The sequence below is a fragment of the Channa argus genome, chromosome 8, assembly GCF_033026475.1.
Source record: "Channa argus isolate prfri chromosome 8, Channa argus male v1.0, whole genome shotgun sequence".
In the NCBI taxonomy this organism is placed as follows: domain Eukaryota; kingdom Metazoa; phylum Chordata; class Actinopteri; order Anabantiformes; family Channidae; genus Channa; species Channa argus.
The window spans coordinates 9,729,657-9,744,065 of record NC_090204.1 but is presented as its reverse complement, the minus strand read 5'-3'; the positions used below and the strand labels follow the sequence as shown (position 1 = coordinate 9,744,065).

General features: G+C 40.3%; 1 protein-coding gene across 2 annotated transcripts in view; it reads right to left on the bottom strand.

Moving 5' to 3' along the window:
* The window catches only part of cpamd8 (C3 and PZP like alpha-2-macroglobulin domain containing 8), a 42,772-nt gene that overhangs the window by 1,199 nt on the left and 27,164 nt on the right, over positions 1-14,409 (bottom strand). Inside the window, exons 30-43 of one of the 2 annotated variants that reach the window (XM_067513192.1) lie at positions 14,102-14,176; positions 12,210-12,375; positions 11,510-11,596; positions 11,235-11,371; positions 10,862-11,017; positions 10,092-10,154; positions 7,318-7,583; positions 7,125-7,212; positions 4,596-4,670; positions 4,298-4,403; positions 3,977-4,087; positions 3,675-3,887; positions 2,350-2,424; positions 24-225 (exon numbers count right to left, since the gene is read on the bottom strand). In XM_067513192.1, coding sequence (XP_067369293.1) covers positions 24-225; positions 2,350-2,424; positions 3,675-3,887; positions 3,977-4,087; positions 4,298-4,403; positions 4,596-4,670; positions 7,125-7,212; positions 7,318-7,583; positions 10,092-10,154; positions 10,862-11,017; positions 11,235-11,371; positions 11,510-11,596; positions 12,210-12,375; positions 14,102-14,176 — 1,820 coding nt within the window. The remainder of the gene's footprint in view (positions 1-23; positions 226-2,349; positions 2,425-3,674; positions 3,888-3,976; positions 4,088-4,297; positions 4,404-4,595; positions 4,671-7,124; positions 7,213-7,317; positions 7,584-10,091; positions 10,155-10,861; positions 11,018-11,234; positions 11,372-11,509; positions 11,597-12,209; positions 12,376-14,101; positions 14,177-14,409) is intronic. The other variant, XM_067513194.1, reaches the window with a different exon arrangement.

Genomic DNA, 14,409 nt, shown 5'->3' with positions numbered 1-14,409 from the left:
TGTTATCGAGCTGCAGCACCTACCATCGTTCAGGGTTTTTTTTTGTCTCAAGTGTGGATATTTGGGTATCTGCTGGAAGGAGCAGCTTCTGTTCTAAATTGTCTCCACCTTCAGAAGAGTCAAAACGGTCTCCTCCCTCTGCATCAGCAAGGAAAGGCTGAGAATCTGAATCGTATTCATAGGAGTAGTAGGACACCTCTGCCATGGATCCCTGCTCCTCTTCACCTGGAGGAACATTCAGAGACATTAAACCCAATTAAAGTCTGCAGAAAAGAGGTTACTGTTATAGCTGGTTTATGATGACTGAAGATTAAAGTGGTGGGTGTTATTGAGATTCAATATAGTTTTTTAATCTGAAGCTCTTCAACAGTAATACCCCATCAATAACAGTAGGGGTCCTTCCTTACTTAAAGTGCTCTACATAAGGCAGACTTCTTTAACATTAGTTTTGAATAAGAAAATGGCTGTACTAAATATTAATTTACCTTTGAACTTATTATGATCGCATTTTGCTTCATTATCTGATTATATGTTGGGGTGTAAAAAATATACACAAAAGTGTAAACAGTATTTGATTCTTAAAATTTGGATCTGAATTAGTGTGCAAAACAAAGAAATATTATAAATCTTAAATAAGTAAAGTGCATGAATGCATCAAAGAAACATCTCAAAACAAGCCTGAAATGCTTTGTATCCGTTATTCTATATGTTGTCCTCTGGTACAAGTTCACTAATGAGACATGTCGGCACAGGGAAGGTAATTCCAGAGCTTCAAGTTCCTCTGCTGTTCCAATGGAAACTGTCAGTTTCTTGGCACAACCCGCCTTCACCTATTACACTCTGGGTGCACTTAGCGGGCATGTCGTCAACACTCTAATGGTTTACAATGACAGTGTTTTTACAGTACTTAGTCAATCTAACCACCCCAGGTTTATCATATTGTTGGTGATTGTGTGTGTGTGTCTGTGGGCAGTTTTAGTGTTGTGTGTGTATGTATGTATATATATATGTCTGTGTGAGTACATAATAGCATTCCTGTGGTGAGTGTAAAGTGTTAGCTTTTGTACTAAGGAGACCTTTGACTGAGAACAGATTTGTGAGCTGAAGCTCAGCCACTGGGAGCTGCAGGCTTAGAAACAAGTCAGTGCAGGCTGCGCCACATCACAAACACACCTGTACATTCAGACAGGTAGACTTTACTGTTATATATCACTAACACACACATTACCACATGCAATCTGTTCACATCCATGCAAAACATGGGCACTATGCAAACTTTAGAAGCCTATAAATGATAGCAGTCCCTTTTTCTTTTGTCATCCAGGTGATTTTATCTGGAAGTTGAGTCATGGCAACTGAACTTTTTTCATGTCAGTTCGAAACATTCACTGCAGACGCAAGTAGCTTTCTAAGACAGCCAGCATTTCGGTTAGAGAACCCCAAATAGAGTTTATCTACCGGGGGTTTCTCACCTGATCAAATAGGCTGAGCAACAAGGGGACCAGATAAAGTGTACAAGTTACTTATTTGGATGAGTAGTGAAAAATTTCAAACTAACAAGAAAGAATTTTTGTTGCCATGACTCAACTTCCACAGTGCCTTTCTATGTTGTTACTGCCAAACGTAACACAGTTACATCCTCTCTAAACATGCAGCCAAACATCCTTTCAGGAATTTTCTGGCTGCCTCTCTGGAAGTGGCAGCTGATCTAAGCTCATGGCAGAGCAACAATCAAGCCCACACTGTGAAACCTATCCACCTATTTATCACACCGATTGTAGACATGATGTGATGGCAGGGGAATGTGCTGCCACACACCCCACCAACATATCTACTTTCCTCTTCTCACACCTTCTCCCTTTCAAACCTGTTTTTGTCTCTTTCTTCTTACGTCTTGTCTCCAGCTAGTCATTCCTTTACTGTCTTTCTCCCTTTTTTCAGTTTCACACCCCACCCCATTCTTTTTCCTGCTCTTGTGAACCACACACGTCACCTCATATTTCCACATGCCAACAATGGCTGCTCTCCATGTTTACATTTAATGGACAAATAAACAAAAATTAAGCTGTAATTGATGCAAAATGTATAAATGAATCAAAGTATTGTCACAGCAGATGTAATAAGCTGTTAACTCTTAAGAACATGTACAGATTAAAAACAACTGTCAAGTGAAGATATAAAAGCTATTTTAAAAAAAATAGAGCAGCACAACTTCTGCTGCTGGGCACAGCACACAGATGGACATAGCAAGAGTAATTTGAAAAAATAAAAGGGGAGTGTATGCAGTAAATGGGAGCTAATGCAAAGCTGTGTATAATAAAATAATTGAAAGGCAGTAGATGAAGGTACCTGTGTGTACAGGCACTGAGGGCTGCTCATTTTCCTGGTTTACTATTGGTTGCCTGCTCTCCACCGTGGTCTCCACTGGAAACACAAACACACATATTAAATTTGTCACATTTATGTTGCTGCGACAGCACCTAAAAGCAGAAAAAGTAATGAATTAAACAGACTGACAGTGTTGCATAATCTATATACTGCTCAGAAGCATTATCCACCCCATTGAGCGACACTTGGCAAAACAATGATGTAAACTTAGTTTTAGCAGAGGCCTGAATTAAAATCTTTCCAAAAAATAGCAGGGGCCAAACCATGGCCACAGGGTCTATGTGTAGCAACAAACTGTATCTTTTCCTTTTCAAAACAGGAAAATGATGGCATGAATGTCCCGCACACAACCATACACAAACAAACAAGGTCAGGGAGCTCTGGACAAAAATACAACACTTTTGATAATCAACACAGCATGAACCACTTGGCACAAACTGAGGTCTTTTCCCACCAAAGTTTTGTCTATGTCTTTTCCCAACCTGCTCTGCAACACGAAGGCTCCTTTGTTGTTGGGCTGTGCGTCGGAAAGGAATGTGACAAGGATTTCAAAGGGCTGGACAAAAGCACTCTGTCATTTACAGAGAGCCCTGTAATACAGCAGAGAGAGAGAGAGAGAGAGAGAGAGAGAGAGAGAGAGAGAGAGAGAGAGAGAGAGAGAGAGAGAGAGAGAGAGAGAGAGAGAGAGGTGTGTGTGTGTGTCTGTGTGTATGAGGGGTCCTCGCTCCTCTCAGAAAACTCATCCAGTAATCAGCTCAACACCTGAACAGCTGTCTCTACAGCTTGTATCATGCCACACAAAGATAAGCACAAAGATATGCAGTTCTAGATGCATACAAACACACAGTGGTCATGTGGACAATGACATAATGGAACTGATAGCAAAGCAACCAGCTCTAACCAATATTAAACACGTCACAAGACTTACTGAAAAACAAGCTCTTGTGTCCTCTAAAAGAAGGAAGTTGATTTGATGTCAGTCTGAGTTAGAGCACACCCACTGCATAAATCAACAGTGTAGAGTTAATTATGGCCTAAAACGAGGTTCTTGCCAGCTACCTCCTGATCTAGTCCTAATAAAAAACATTTTAGGTAGAGTTGCATGCAAACTTGCATAGCTACGTCAAACTCTTTTAAACTTCCCACAAATTTTCTAGACTGTTTTCAGAAGTGATTTCCTATTTCATAACCCTGCTAACTAAGCTTGTATTGGATAACTGATTTTTCAAAATGCTGAAAAAAATACTAAAGTCCAGGTGATGTGTTATGATGAGCAAGGCTCTTACTCTTAAGACAATGGGACAGAGAAACATGCTTGATGCGCGTCCCATTTCTACAGGCAAACACCTCCATCTGACACTGGTTCTGGTACATTTGTCCATCTGACCCACACACTGGCTCCCCATCATAACCGCAGTCCCTGTAGCAAGTGCAACGGTCAAACTGCTCCTCCTCCAGACAGCCAATAACATTGTTGCACTGGTTTGCTTGCACAAAACCTGCAAAAAAAAAACATCTTATGAGACTGAAGTAGGTGGGGTGTGTGTGCATCATTACGATCATCATCATTACGATGAGTAAATCTCACCTATCCACTGATTGCTTGAACTCTCCACCTCATTGCAAGTAAGTCCATCGCACAGCTCCCGTGCAAGCAGACTGCTCTCGCTAACATTGTAGAACCTGGTTGCCTCGAAGGCTGCAAAGCAAGCAAAGACCCACACCGAAACACATCACACACCCATACACACAAAACTTTGATGACGCTCACTGTAACTAGATCATAACCTTAAAAAGAAGAAAAAAAGAAAATCAAAAAGAAGCCACTTCATAGTGCTATCATCGTAAGTTAGATGTTTTTCTTGCAGTGATTAAAAAGCAGTACTTGAAATATTCATCAGAAGCACACCTGGTTCGTAGTAGTCATAGATCTTGACCGGAACAGGTGCTGTCTTGCCCACAATGTATTCCCTGACAGCTTGGAAGGCCACGCACGTCATACACTGGCTGGGGATCTAACAAGAACACAAAAAAACTGATCTCAGAAACACGTGCAAATGGAGGCAGATGTAAATATGAACATTTATACAAACACTCAAAACATTCCTTAACCTTAGGCAAAAACTGGCTGTGGTACTATCACCTTGTGCTTTCACATGTGCAGTATGCTGAGTGACACATCAACAAAGAATTTGAATTGAACTCACCTCATCAAAGTAGAACAACACTTTTCGCCTATTCAGCTCATACCTCTTCAGACCCACTCTCTTGTCCATCAGCAGCTGTTAAGGAACACAAATATACCAGGTTCAGTATGCAGATAAATGCATAAACACAGCACTGAAGAAAAATGTTATGTGGCTTGGAAGAAATTTAAATTATCTTATGCATGTCTGCTCGTTATGAATGTCCCCAGGCAAGCCTTATGACGGAAAAAAGAAAAACACTTCTGAGATCCCTGACAACAAAATCTAGGATTGCCTTGTAAAAACTTAGTACTGAAAAGTAATTGAACATGTAACAACATCCTAATTTAAAAAAGTAACATTTAAACAAAACACAAATTACACATTAAAGGTACAATGTTCAATTTATGCTTGCACTACATTGAGTAGCTTGCTCTGCACAGCCTTTTAGGTACTCGTCCTTAACAATTACAATAAATAAGAATGCTAGAAAACTTACAAGCAAGCTTTGCTTAAATTTTTTTAGAACCAAATATTTTTGCATTTCTGCCAGTGCTGTTATGTGAGTCTGTGTAACCTGAGGCATCAAAAGCACCTCTCCACATTATTATAAGTTATGAGTCATATTTCTATAAACATATTAAAACAATGTTGCACACTGTAGCTCTAACTCTGAACCAAAAAAATTAATCTAAATGTGCTAAATTGCTACCTCATGCATTACATCTTCTCTATGGTTTAAATACAACAGCTGATGCTGATATTACGTCATACTGATTGACTGATGTACATGAATGGACAAAAAACACATGACTGGTAGTCAGTTGTTAATTCAGTTTTTGCTAATAAAATAATGGACATAAATACCAGCCATGGACACGAGCATGAACAGTAATCAGCACCACGGCAGACGGAACAGCTCCGTCTCCATTCATTAATCAGTGTTAAAAGTGTAATGAAAACCTGGATTTGCCATTTAGACATGTTGATACTAAGGTAAGGATAAGGTTCCTCAAATTTTATGTAATAAATCTTTGGCATTTCCTACATGTACACCTAATGACTAAAGTCTATTTAAACACACTGTGCTTTAGAGTGTCTTGAACACCCACCTTTCCTTTCAGTGTATGAATCCACATGGTCTTCATTTAACTGTGCACCATGGGCCACAAGCTGAATGCAAACCATATGCTCAACACATTACGGCTGGGGTGGAAAATGTACTGGTCAAAGTACTTTGCTTTCCGCTGGGATCATCTGATCAGAGTTTTATACTGGTATTTCGTATACCTTGTGGACAAGTGTATAGTTAAAAACAAGTGTATGAATAGGTAATGGGGAAGCTGCCAGCACAGTTAGTTCCCTTCCACAGGGGGATCCTGTCAAAGGTGGCAGCTTTTGGACAGCAGGGGTTTATGAGTTTTTCAGCCTGAGCTGGCGCCACTAAGCTATACACTCTCTACAATTGGTACCTTTTTACACTAACATTGTTTGTCTATCTAGTAAGTAGAAATTTCTCCCACAACTCAAATGTTATAACTGTGTGTTCTGGGTTGTTAGGAAAAGCTCATTATATTGGGTCAAAGGAAGCCCCGGCTGTGGTAGCCCCCAGTCAGTCATTGGACTAATCGTTCATGACTACAGCGACCATGAAAGCAACTAGACATGATTGTAGAGGCCAAGCTTGCCACCATAAACTGAGGAATGTAAGTGGCAGTCAGGCAGGCAGCAGTAAAACTCCACAGGAGGCTAGCAGGGGTGAAAACTGAGCTTGTTAGCCATAACTATTCAGGTGAGCCTGAAATGACACACTCATAGCAGCATGTGTGTGTGTGTGTTTAACATCTCCCCAGGCAATAACAGAGGTGGCTCTTAGAGAGGTGGAAGCCTGTGGACTATGGCCCTGTAACTGTCTCATAATAAAGTAGAAGTTTCTGATGGGCATCTGGGATGTTGACCTGGATACAGCTCTTAAATCTAATTTCACTTTATTTTTCCGTCAATATAGGAATTTCTAACTAGACCTAAACAGCAGTCTGTCTTTTGTTTTTTGCAGTATATCAGCGTTCTTTCCTCGGACCTTTGTAAACTATACATGTTTTATCAGACCTATGCCTCAGTGGCTTGTGTGTGTTTAGTTTTATAGGCCGTGAAAGGCTCAATTGCCTCCAGCCTTGAGACAGTAAAACCCTAAAGGCCTGAGCTGAGGTTCTCTTAACAAACCTAAGAACCACATTTGTAGTGACCCTCACCTCAAATAACATGCTTGCAATTATAAGAAAAACACTTCAAAAATCAGCTGCATTTGGCTTGTCCCTAAAGGAGTCGTCACAGCAGAACGTGTTCCACGCGTTAATTTGGCATGAGCTTTTACGCCGGATGCCCTTCCTGCCGCAACCCTCCCATTTTTATCCAGGCGTGGGGCCTGCACCAAGGTGGCCCTTGGTGGCTGGGTGGGGCCCCACCTGGTGGGGTGGGATTTATGCCTGTCTTACAGTAAGAGTCTTACAGTTTAGCCACTTACATTTGTGTGTTAATGCATTTACCTACCCTTTCCAAACTTTCAATATCTGCTTGGAAACCAGAAATCATGGGAACCTCTATGACGGCCATGTTGGAGGAGCCGGAATGGAGCCATCTAGACAGAGAGTCAGCGTTAAGACGTAGAGAGGGTGGTGTTAGCTGCAGTGCTGTGCATATGGTCCAGCTACTTTACTGTACATTCGTAGAATGTGATTTCTACCTGGCACAAACTTCTAGCGAGATGTGAAAGGCCATTTTGTCCTGGTGGGCAGCTGGGTCGTCGTCATCAATGGGAGCCCGCCGCTTCCTGTTGAGCTCAGAGCGATTGTCAGCACGGCTGCGAGAGCGTGAGTAAGTATGATGGGAAGAAGAAGTTGAAGAGGAGGGGGGCTGCAGGTGTCGCTCCTGAAAAGGTTCTTTCAGGTCCACCTTGAGCTGAAACGCTGGTTTGGATACTGGGTCAGGTACGTTGTAAGAAACATCAATCTAAAATCACAGATAGAGAAGCACAGTATTTAAGAATGTTATTAATGTAATTAATGCATTTAATGCTTAAGGGGAGAAATATGGCTGAATAAAAAAGAAAAAATGGTTTTTCAAAACAGTCTGACAATACTATCTAATGTCTGCTAAATTCACATTTAATTTCGATAGTTGTTTTATGTTTGAAATCCCTGTATTATTAAGTCATGCCATGAGCCATGACTTAATATGGTCCCTAGAAGATGGAGCCTACTAATGTTGCAGACTACCCAACTTTTTTTAGGGCTTTCAATGCTAAGAAAAAGTAAAAGCTCTCCATCGACTAAATATCAACAGGTCCTGGATGGATTGTCATGAAATTTAGTACAGATTCCAATCTATGGTGCCCACAAGATGATGAGATGAAAGACTTTAGATCCCCTGATTTTCCCCCCAGTGCTTCCAGCTTGTCAAAGTTTTAATGTATCCCCTAAAATGTTCGCTAGATCGATAGGCACCAAATTTTGTACAGGCCTTCACGCTTCCTGTAGGATTATCAGACTGACTTTGACAACCCCTTAACTTTTTTCTTGCATGACAAAGAAGTTCAAACATGGTTTTCAGTTAAATGCCATTGTGCTTAAAGAAATAGTCATGGATTTCTCAACCTGGTTTTAATAGAAAATTGAGGGCTATTTATATGTTTGGAACAAACTGTTGGTTGTTAAAAGCTTTGCTGCTTTCTGCAAATCTTTTCTTCCGGAAAGCAACACTGTAGGAAATGAGGGCCCTCTTTCTGTGGAAAAAATGCCCTTCAAAGTCTACCTGACATTCACTGAAATTTGGCATTGAAGTTTAATGTTAATTTTAGATTAACTTAGTGATTTTTTAGATAGAATGAGGGCTGTAAACAGAGACCCTCATTTCTTACAGTGTACTCACATTCCAGGAACAGTTCCATATGTTCCATATGCAAAACCTCTCAAATTTCTAATAAGACCACTGTGAAAGCTCCCAAGCTATTCCTTTAAGAACAGCTTCGCTGAGACACACTACTCTTTATGATCAGGACATTAGGTCTTAAGATTCAAGATTCAAGACTCAAAGAACTTTATTGATTCCATAGGGAAATTGCATTGCCTTGTTACAGCTGCTCTCCGCAAGAAAAGTAGAAAAGAAAGGAAAAGCACCTCAACCAAACCAAGGAGAAACCACATAGACAAATAAATAAATACAAACTGCTGAAATAAAAGTAAACAAAAAATAAGATAGATGAGGTAAATAATAATTTAACTTAAAATTAAATGACTTAAATAATAGATTGTCCATTTAGACCTAGTCAGTCAACCTAGTATTTTAAGCAATTCCATTTATACTGGTTGTAGCTTTACTACTCCCTGAAAGGACATTACCAATAGCTTGTGTGGCCCTGGTATAAAGGCATCCTGTAAACAAGCTCAAATAATTATGTCATATGAATCATAATGTCTGTTATCAAAGCACAGGTTTGCATCAGTTTGCCAAATTTTTGGTATGTGTTTGAGGCTGGTATTTATGAAAATGTTTGTTATGTAAAAACAAAATTAATTAAATAACCTTATGACAGCTTTATGAAAGACATTAGCTCTGGCATGAAAGACTGGCAAAAACTACTGTGAGTTCAAATATTTAGGACCTTTCCCCATGAAAAGACTAGAAAGTTAAGAAGACTTAAGCTCTTTAAAACACAGACCACAAATCATATTCACTGGACACAAGACCTGCATTCAGTACACTACTATTTTAGCTGGAGGACAACTTACTGCTTTGATGCTCTTTTTAATTTCACAGATGATTATTCCCAGAACTGTACCTGTTCTGAATAAATCATTCAAGACCATTGCAAAGCTACTAAATAATAATCCTGAGGCACAGGACATATACTTATTACATGTCCACAAACACACTGCCCTGCACTTGTATTTCATTAGAGTGCAGGTGCTGTTGGCCTCAGGGGCTGTCAGAGGCGTGTGTTGACACATGACAAGGTGTGGATGGAGTGAAAGGAGAGAGATGTGAAGAAAGAAACTGTGTGTTTGTGGGTGAGAAATTTGCTAAGAAGAACGACATAGAAAATGTTTTAGGAACTGTACAGCAGAACACAACATCTGCTGCTGAAGCTGGTTCTGCAGGTTTTTTTTTCATTAATGCCTTTTTTTGTTTTAAAGCAGATGAACATTAACACACTAATGATAACAAGAGAGCAAAGCATCATACTACAAAAAGAAACAATTACTCCTGGTCATACAAGAGATCTTTGTTGGTCTGTGACAAGGTGGAAGTAAACTGTGTCCTGTCCAGTGGACTGCAGGAATCAACAGGAATGATCAACACATTCCCAAAAATATTCCACCGGATTACGCCAATTAACAAGGAGCAACTTTGGCATTATAGACGACAACAACTGACTTCGCGCTGCTGACAGATTTTTGTTATAAGGGTTAAGGTTCAAAACTGCAAATATGTCCGGTTGTGTGTGCAGAACTCTAGTACCTGCATGAGACAGCAGCCCTCTCCTTTAGCACTTACAAAAAGGCCAGTGGGGATACTGGGGATCTGAAAAAAAAAGAGACAGAAGAAAGAGCTGAAACAAAGGAGTCAGAGGGGGGCAGGGGGAGGGCATTTTATTAAGTGAATGAAAACTGTAGAGTGCTGCACTGCCACTAGTGACTCCCTGGCTACTAACCAGCAGGATTTAATTACCCCGAATTAAGCTGACACCACTAATCACAGTGGTGAAACTTGCTCGGCAGAGAATGTCCTGCACTATCACTAAAACCTCTTGAGCTCTTGGGACACTTTTACACACAGAGCAGTGCTGACCTGACGCCACAGTCAAATTTGTAAATGGGTGGGCAACCAGACCAATAAAACACAGCGATTAAGTCAGAAAGGTACTTTTGGGACATTTAGTTCAATAAAGTCTGGCTTGGTTTGGCAGCATAAACAGGTCCTGGCTACTAAACAAGTAGACACAGAAACAAAGTTTAGTACCAGAGTGTACATACTTTCCCATAAATCACTGTGATTAAAATTACATTTATCACATTAAAAGTTTGAAAAATTTCAGTAATTTCATTCTAAGTGAACTGTCCTCTTCAGAGTGTTGGTAGTGGAACTGACAATTACTGCTGATAAAGACTCAATTTACACGAAGAATCTGAAGGGCAGCTCTACTGCACAGAATAACACTGGAGAGCAACCTTGACATAAAAAGGTTCACAGAGGAGTTAAGCTATTCCATCTTTGTATGAATAAACTACCTTGGCACTCTGAAGGAGCTTCTTGTTGTCCCTGTTTAATTCAAAGGTCTCCTGGAAATCGAGGTTTGTGGAGGCAAGTGAGATGGTGAGGTTGACCCCTCCCACGTAGGACAGTATGGCGTACTCTGAGAGAGCCTGCAGAGCCACACATGTGTCCTGGCACAGAGGGTGAAAGAAAAGGCTGCTTTACAATTACTGCATTTACTTTCACTTAAGTAACTGGAATTCTCAGACTAATCAGCTTTCTCGGGTAATGGGGCAACAGTGTTTACATGCACTTCAGAAACCTGATTACTGGAAATCTGGATATATATGCAAGCGTAATGTGATTTCATCTCCACCTCTGACTTATTTTGGAAGCCTCAAGGATTACCTGTGTGGAGGAGAAGCCACCCAAGGCATTCCTCTGCTGGGAGAGCCATTTCACCACGGGCAGGGCTAAAGCCACATCCCCCAAAAGGGTATAGGTCAGAAGACCATAGGCTGTCATCTCCACCTCTGCTGACACCACTGGGGACAAAACATGAATTGTTTGTATATATAGATAGATAGATAGATAGATAGATAAGGATTCTAAATGTAGTTGTTTATTTAAGAGGATTAAAAAGGCTTTCGGTATTTCAAGTAGGCAGTTAATATGTTGTGTACCTGACTGAGAGAGGCCATCACTGAAGCCCATGAAGGTGTCCTCATCTGTCATAGTGCTGCCAGTCAGACTCCAGTGGGTGAGTCCATCTACAAAGAAAAACAAAGTCAGATTTGGACAATTGTGTGTAAGGCAAGGGGGGTCATCCTTTATCATAACACAAAAAAACCTACTTATCTGAATCTTTATGCAACTACAATATGCAACCAACCCCTGCACATTACATTAATTGCAAAGTCAAGTAAAACTATTTCTGTTCCACTCAATTCAGTCGTATCTGCCAAAAACTTGCATAAAGTTTCAGGCAAGAGGAAGAGAAGGAAATGGCCAGAGGAAACCAACAGTAGGATAAGAAACAGAGGGGAAAGGGAGGAGTGGACTGAACTGCAGCAGCTACTTTTACAATTGTTTCTGTTCTACATTGTGTCTGGGTACTTGTTCTGTGAGCAACTCTAGGACAGGATTCTGATAGTCAATCACTAGTGGTTTTGTACGCTTTTTCCTAAATATATATGTTTTATTCTTCTTTATATTCTTCTGTGCATATTCTTTTTTAAAATATATATTGTTGCTCCTATTTTTTTATGGCTTTAGTCTTGGGGTCACAGGCTATTTTTATTCAACCTGGTCACTTGCCTATACATCTGTTGTACATGACTTAGAGCTAAATGAATGAACATCCAGTGATGAGTGTGGCAGTACCTTGTGTGATGGCCATGTGATTGAGGCGACGCAAGGCCAGAGGAGCATAAGGGCTGCGTAGAAGAGCCAAGGCATATGCAGACAGGGCTGATGTGTAAGGGTCATCAGCAGAGTAGGTGTTGCTCTCCAGGAAATCTTTGGCTTTGGCCACTGCCACTTTCTCCTCCTGGGCCAGGACAGCATATAAGACAAACACAGATAAACATGTGATAATTAAATAAACATGTGGCTTACAAGGGGTGTCCAAAATTTGGCAGTATTTTTTTTATTGTTTTTACGAAAAATAACTATATAAATTATTTTAATAATAATAATTCCTTTGGGAATTTTGTAAAAAGCCATAATAGCGGCATTTTTGCTGGACAACCTTCATACCTTGATATGGTAATGCCTACGCATTGTCACACACTCAGTAACACTCAATTATAATTTGTTTATTTATAGAAATGCTAAAATATATAAATAAATATTATAATATAGACAGGTTTTTGGGTTTACTAAGCCAGGCCTCTTTTACATACAAAACTATGCTTGTGGGGGCCTAGATCAGTGGTAGAGTGCTGGGTTGGGATGCAGAAGGCCGTGGATTTGAATCCCACGCCACCAGGTGTGGCCCCACCCAGACACCAAGGGCCACATTGATGCCGTTCTCGAACCCGGATAAAAATGGGAGGGTTGTGGCAGAAAGGGCATGCAGCGTAACAACTCACGCCACATCAATGTGTGGAACATGTTTCGCTGTGGCGACCCCTGAAGGGTAAAGCTGAAAGCCGTAGATCTTTTGACTAGTGCTAATTTCACCACAAGATTCTTCAGATATGCCACTTACCTAACATGACCTTCGGCATACCTTTTCCAAAAAACAAAGTATATAATCATCATCATCATCATTTCTATCAATGTTCAACTGGTTAGAGGGTGCCCTTACTAAACTCACAACCATCCTCTCTGCTCTGATGTTGTTTAAATAGATTTTCATGATTTTGGCCATTAAAAAGTCGAGAGTTGACTTTCATATTCTGCAGATGTGACCCTGCCTCTCATCCATGAGATGACAGGCCTGCAGATCTACTCACTGTAATTGCAGCAGTCATCTTTTAATTAAGGAGAATTGGAAAGGGGATGAAGGTTCTGCTTTGATGTGAAGAAAACCTTTTCAGTTTTTATCAGTTGTAAAACGAAAGATTCACTTAAGAAGCTCTTTGGGATACATAGCAGGGGAAAGGGGGTGAGACAGATGGATGGAGAGGAGCCATGAAGTGCAGATGCTAAATAAAAGGTCAACTATGTGGATACTATGCGGAGGTCAAAGACAAAAACAATCAGAGGTTTCTTTTTATCTTGCAGGAATTTCCAATCAAGCTGAGAACAATCTTAGCACAATTTGTTTAACTGCTCTTTTTTCCACTTAAACTGCAACAAACTGCAAGGTGAACCTAGTTCTTCACTAAGATTAGCTATTAGTGAGGGACTAGGAAAAATCAAGCAAGAAAAAAAGAAGAAGGAGTGGAAAGGAGAGGAAAAGGAACAGACCTAATGTCTCTTTCACGGCACTTGAGTGCCTCTACATGTCTCTCTAAATCTTTTGATGAAGCCCAGATATTAGATAAGCAGCACTCGGGCATAACAAATAAGAGTAGACTGACTGCCAGCACATCCTTCTTCACAGCTATCAGGAATGCAGCGATACGTCCACACACGACCCAGGGTGGTGAGATGGGAACACGAGTAAATGGCTAATGACTGACATATAGTGTTGCTCTTGAAGATTTAAAAGACTTGTTTTGAATATGTCCGTTTCAGTATCACTAAATGAAAAATTATGTGGCCCATCGAAAGCTGACTGTGAGTAACTGTGATGTGTGTTACACAGACTGCAGAGACATGCTTACCTCTGTGGTTATACCTGTCTCCAAGAGAGCTGCTACTACATAAGCAGTAAGTGAGATCTTCCCATGGATCCCTCCCTATTGAATAAAACACAATTCATTTCACATTGTAGATTGTGTCTAACACCTTAGTCCTATTTTTACTTTGGTGAATCGAGACTCATACACTAACTTTATAGAATCTTAGCACTGCCACTTTTTCAGTCCATACTTAACATTGTTTAGGGGAATAAAACAAATTCCCTCCTCTTTATTTACTTTTACCTTACATTAAATAAATGTATTTACTAAACAAATGGCTTTCACATTTG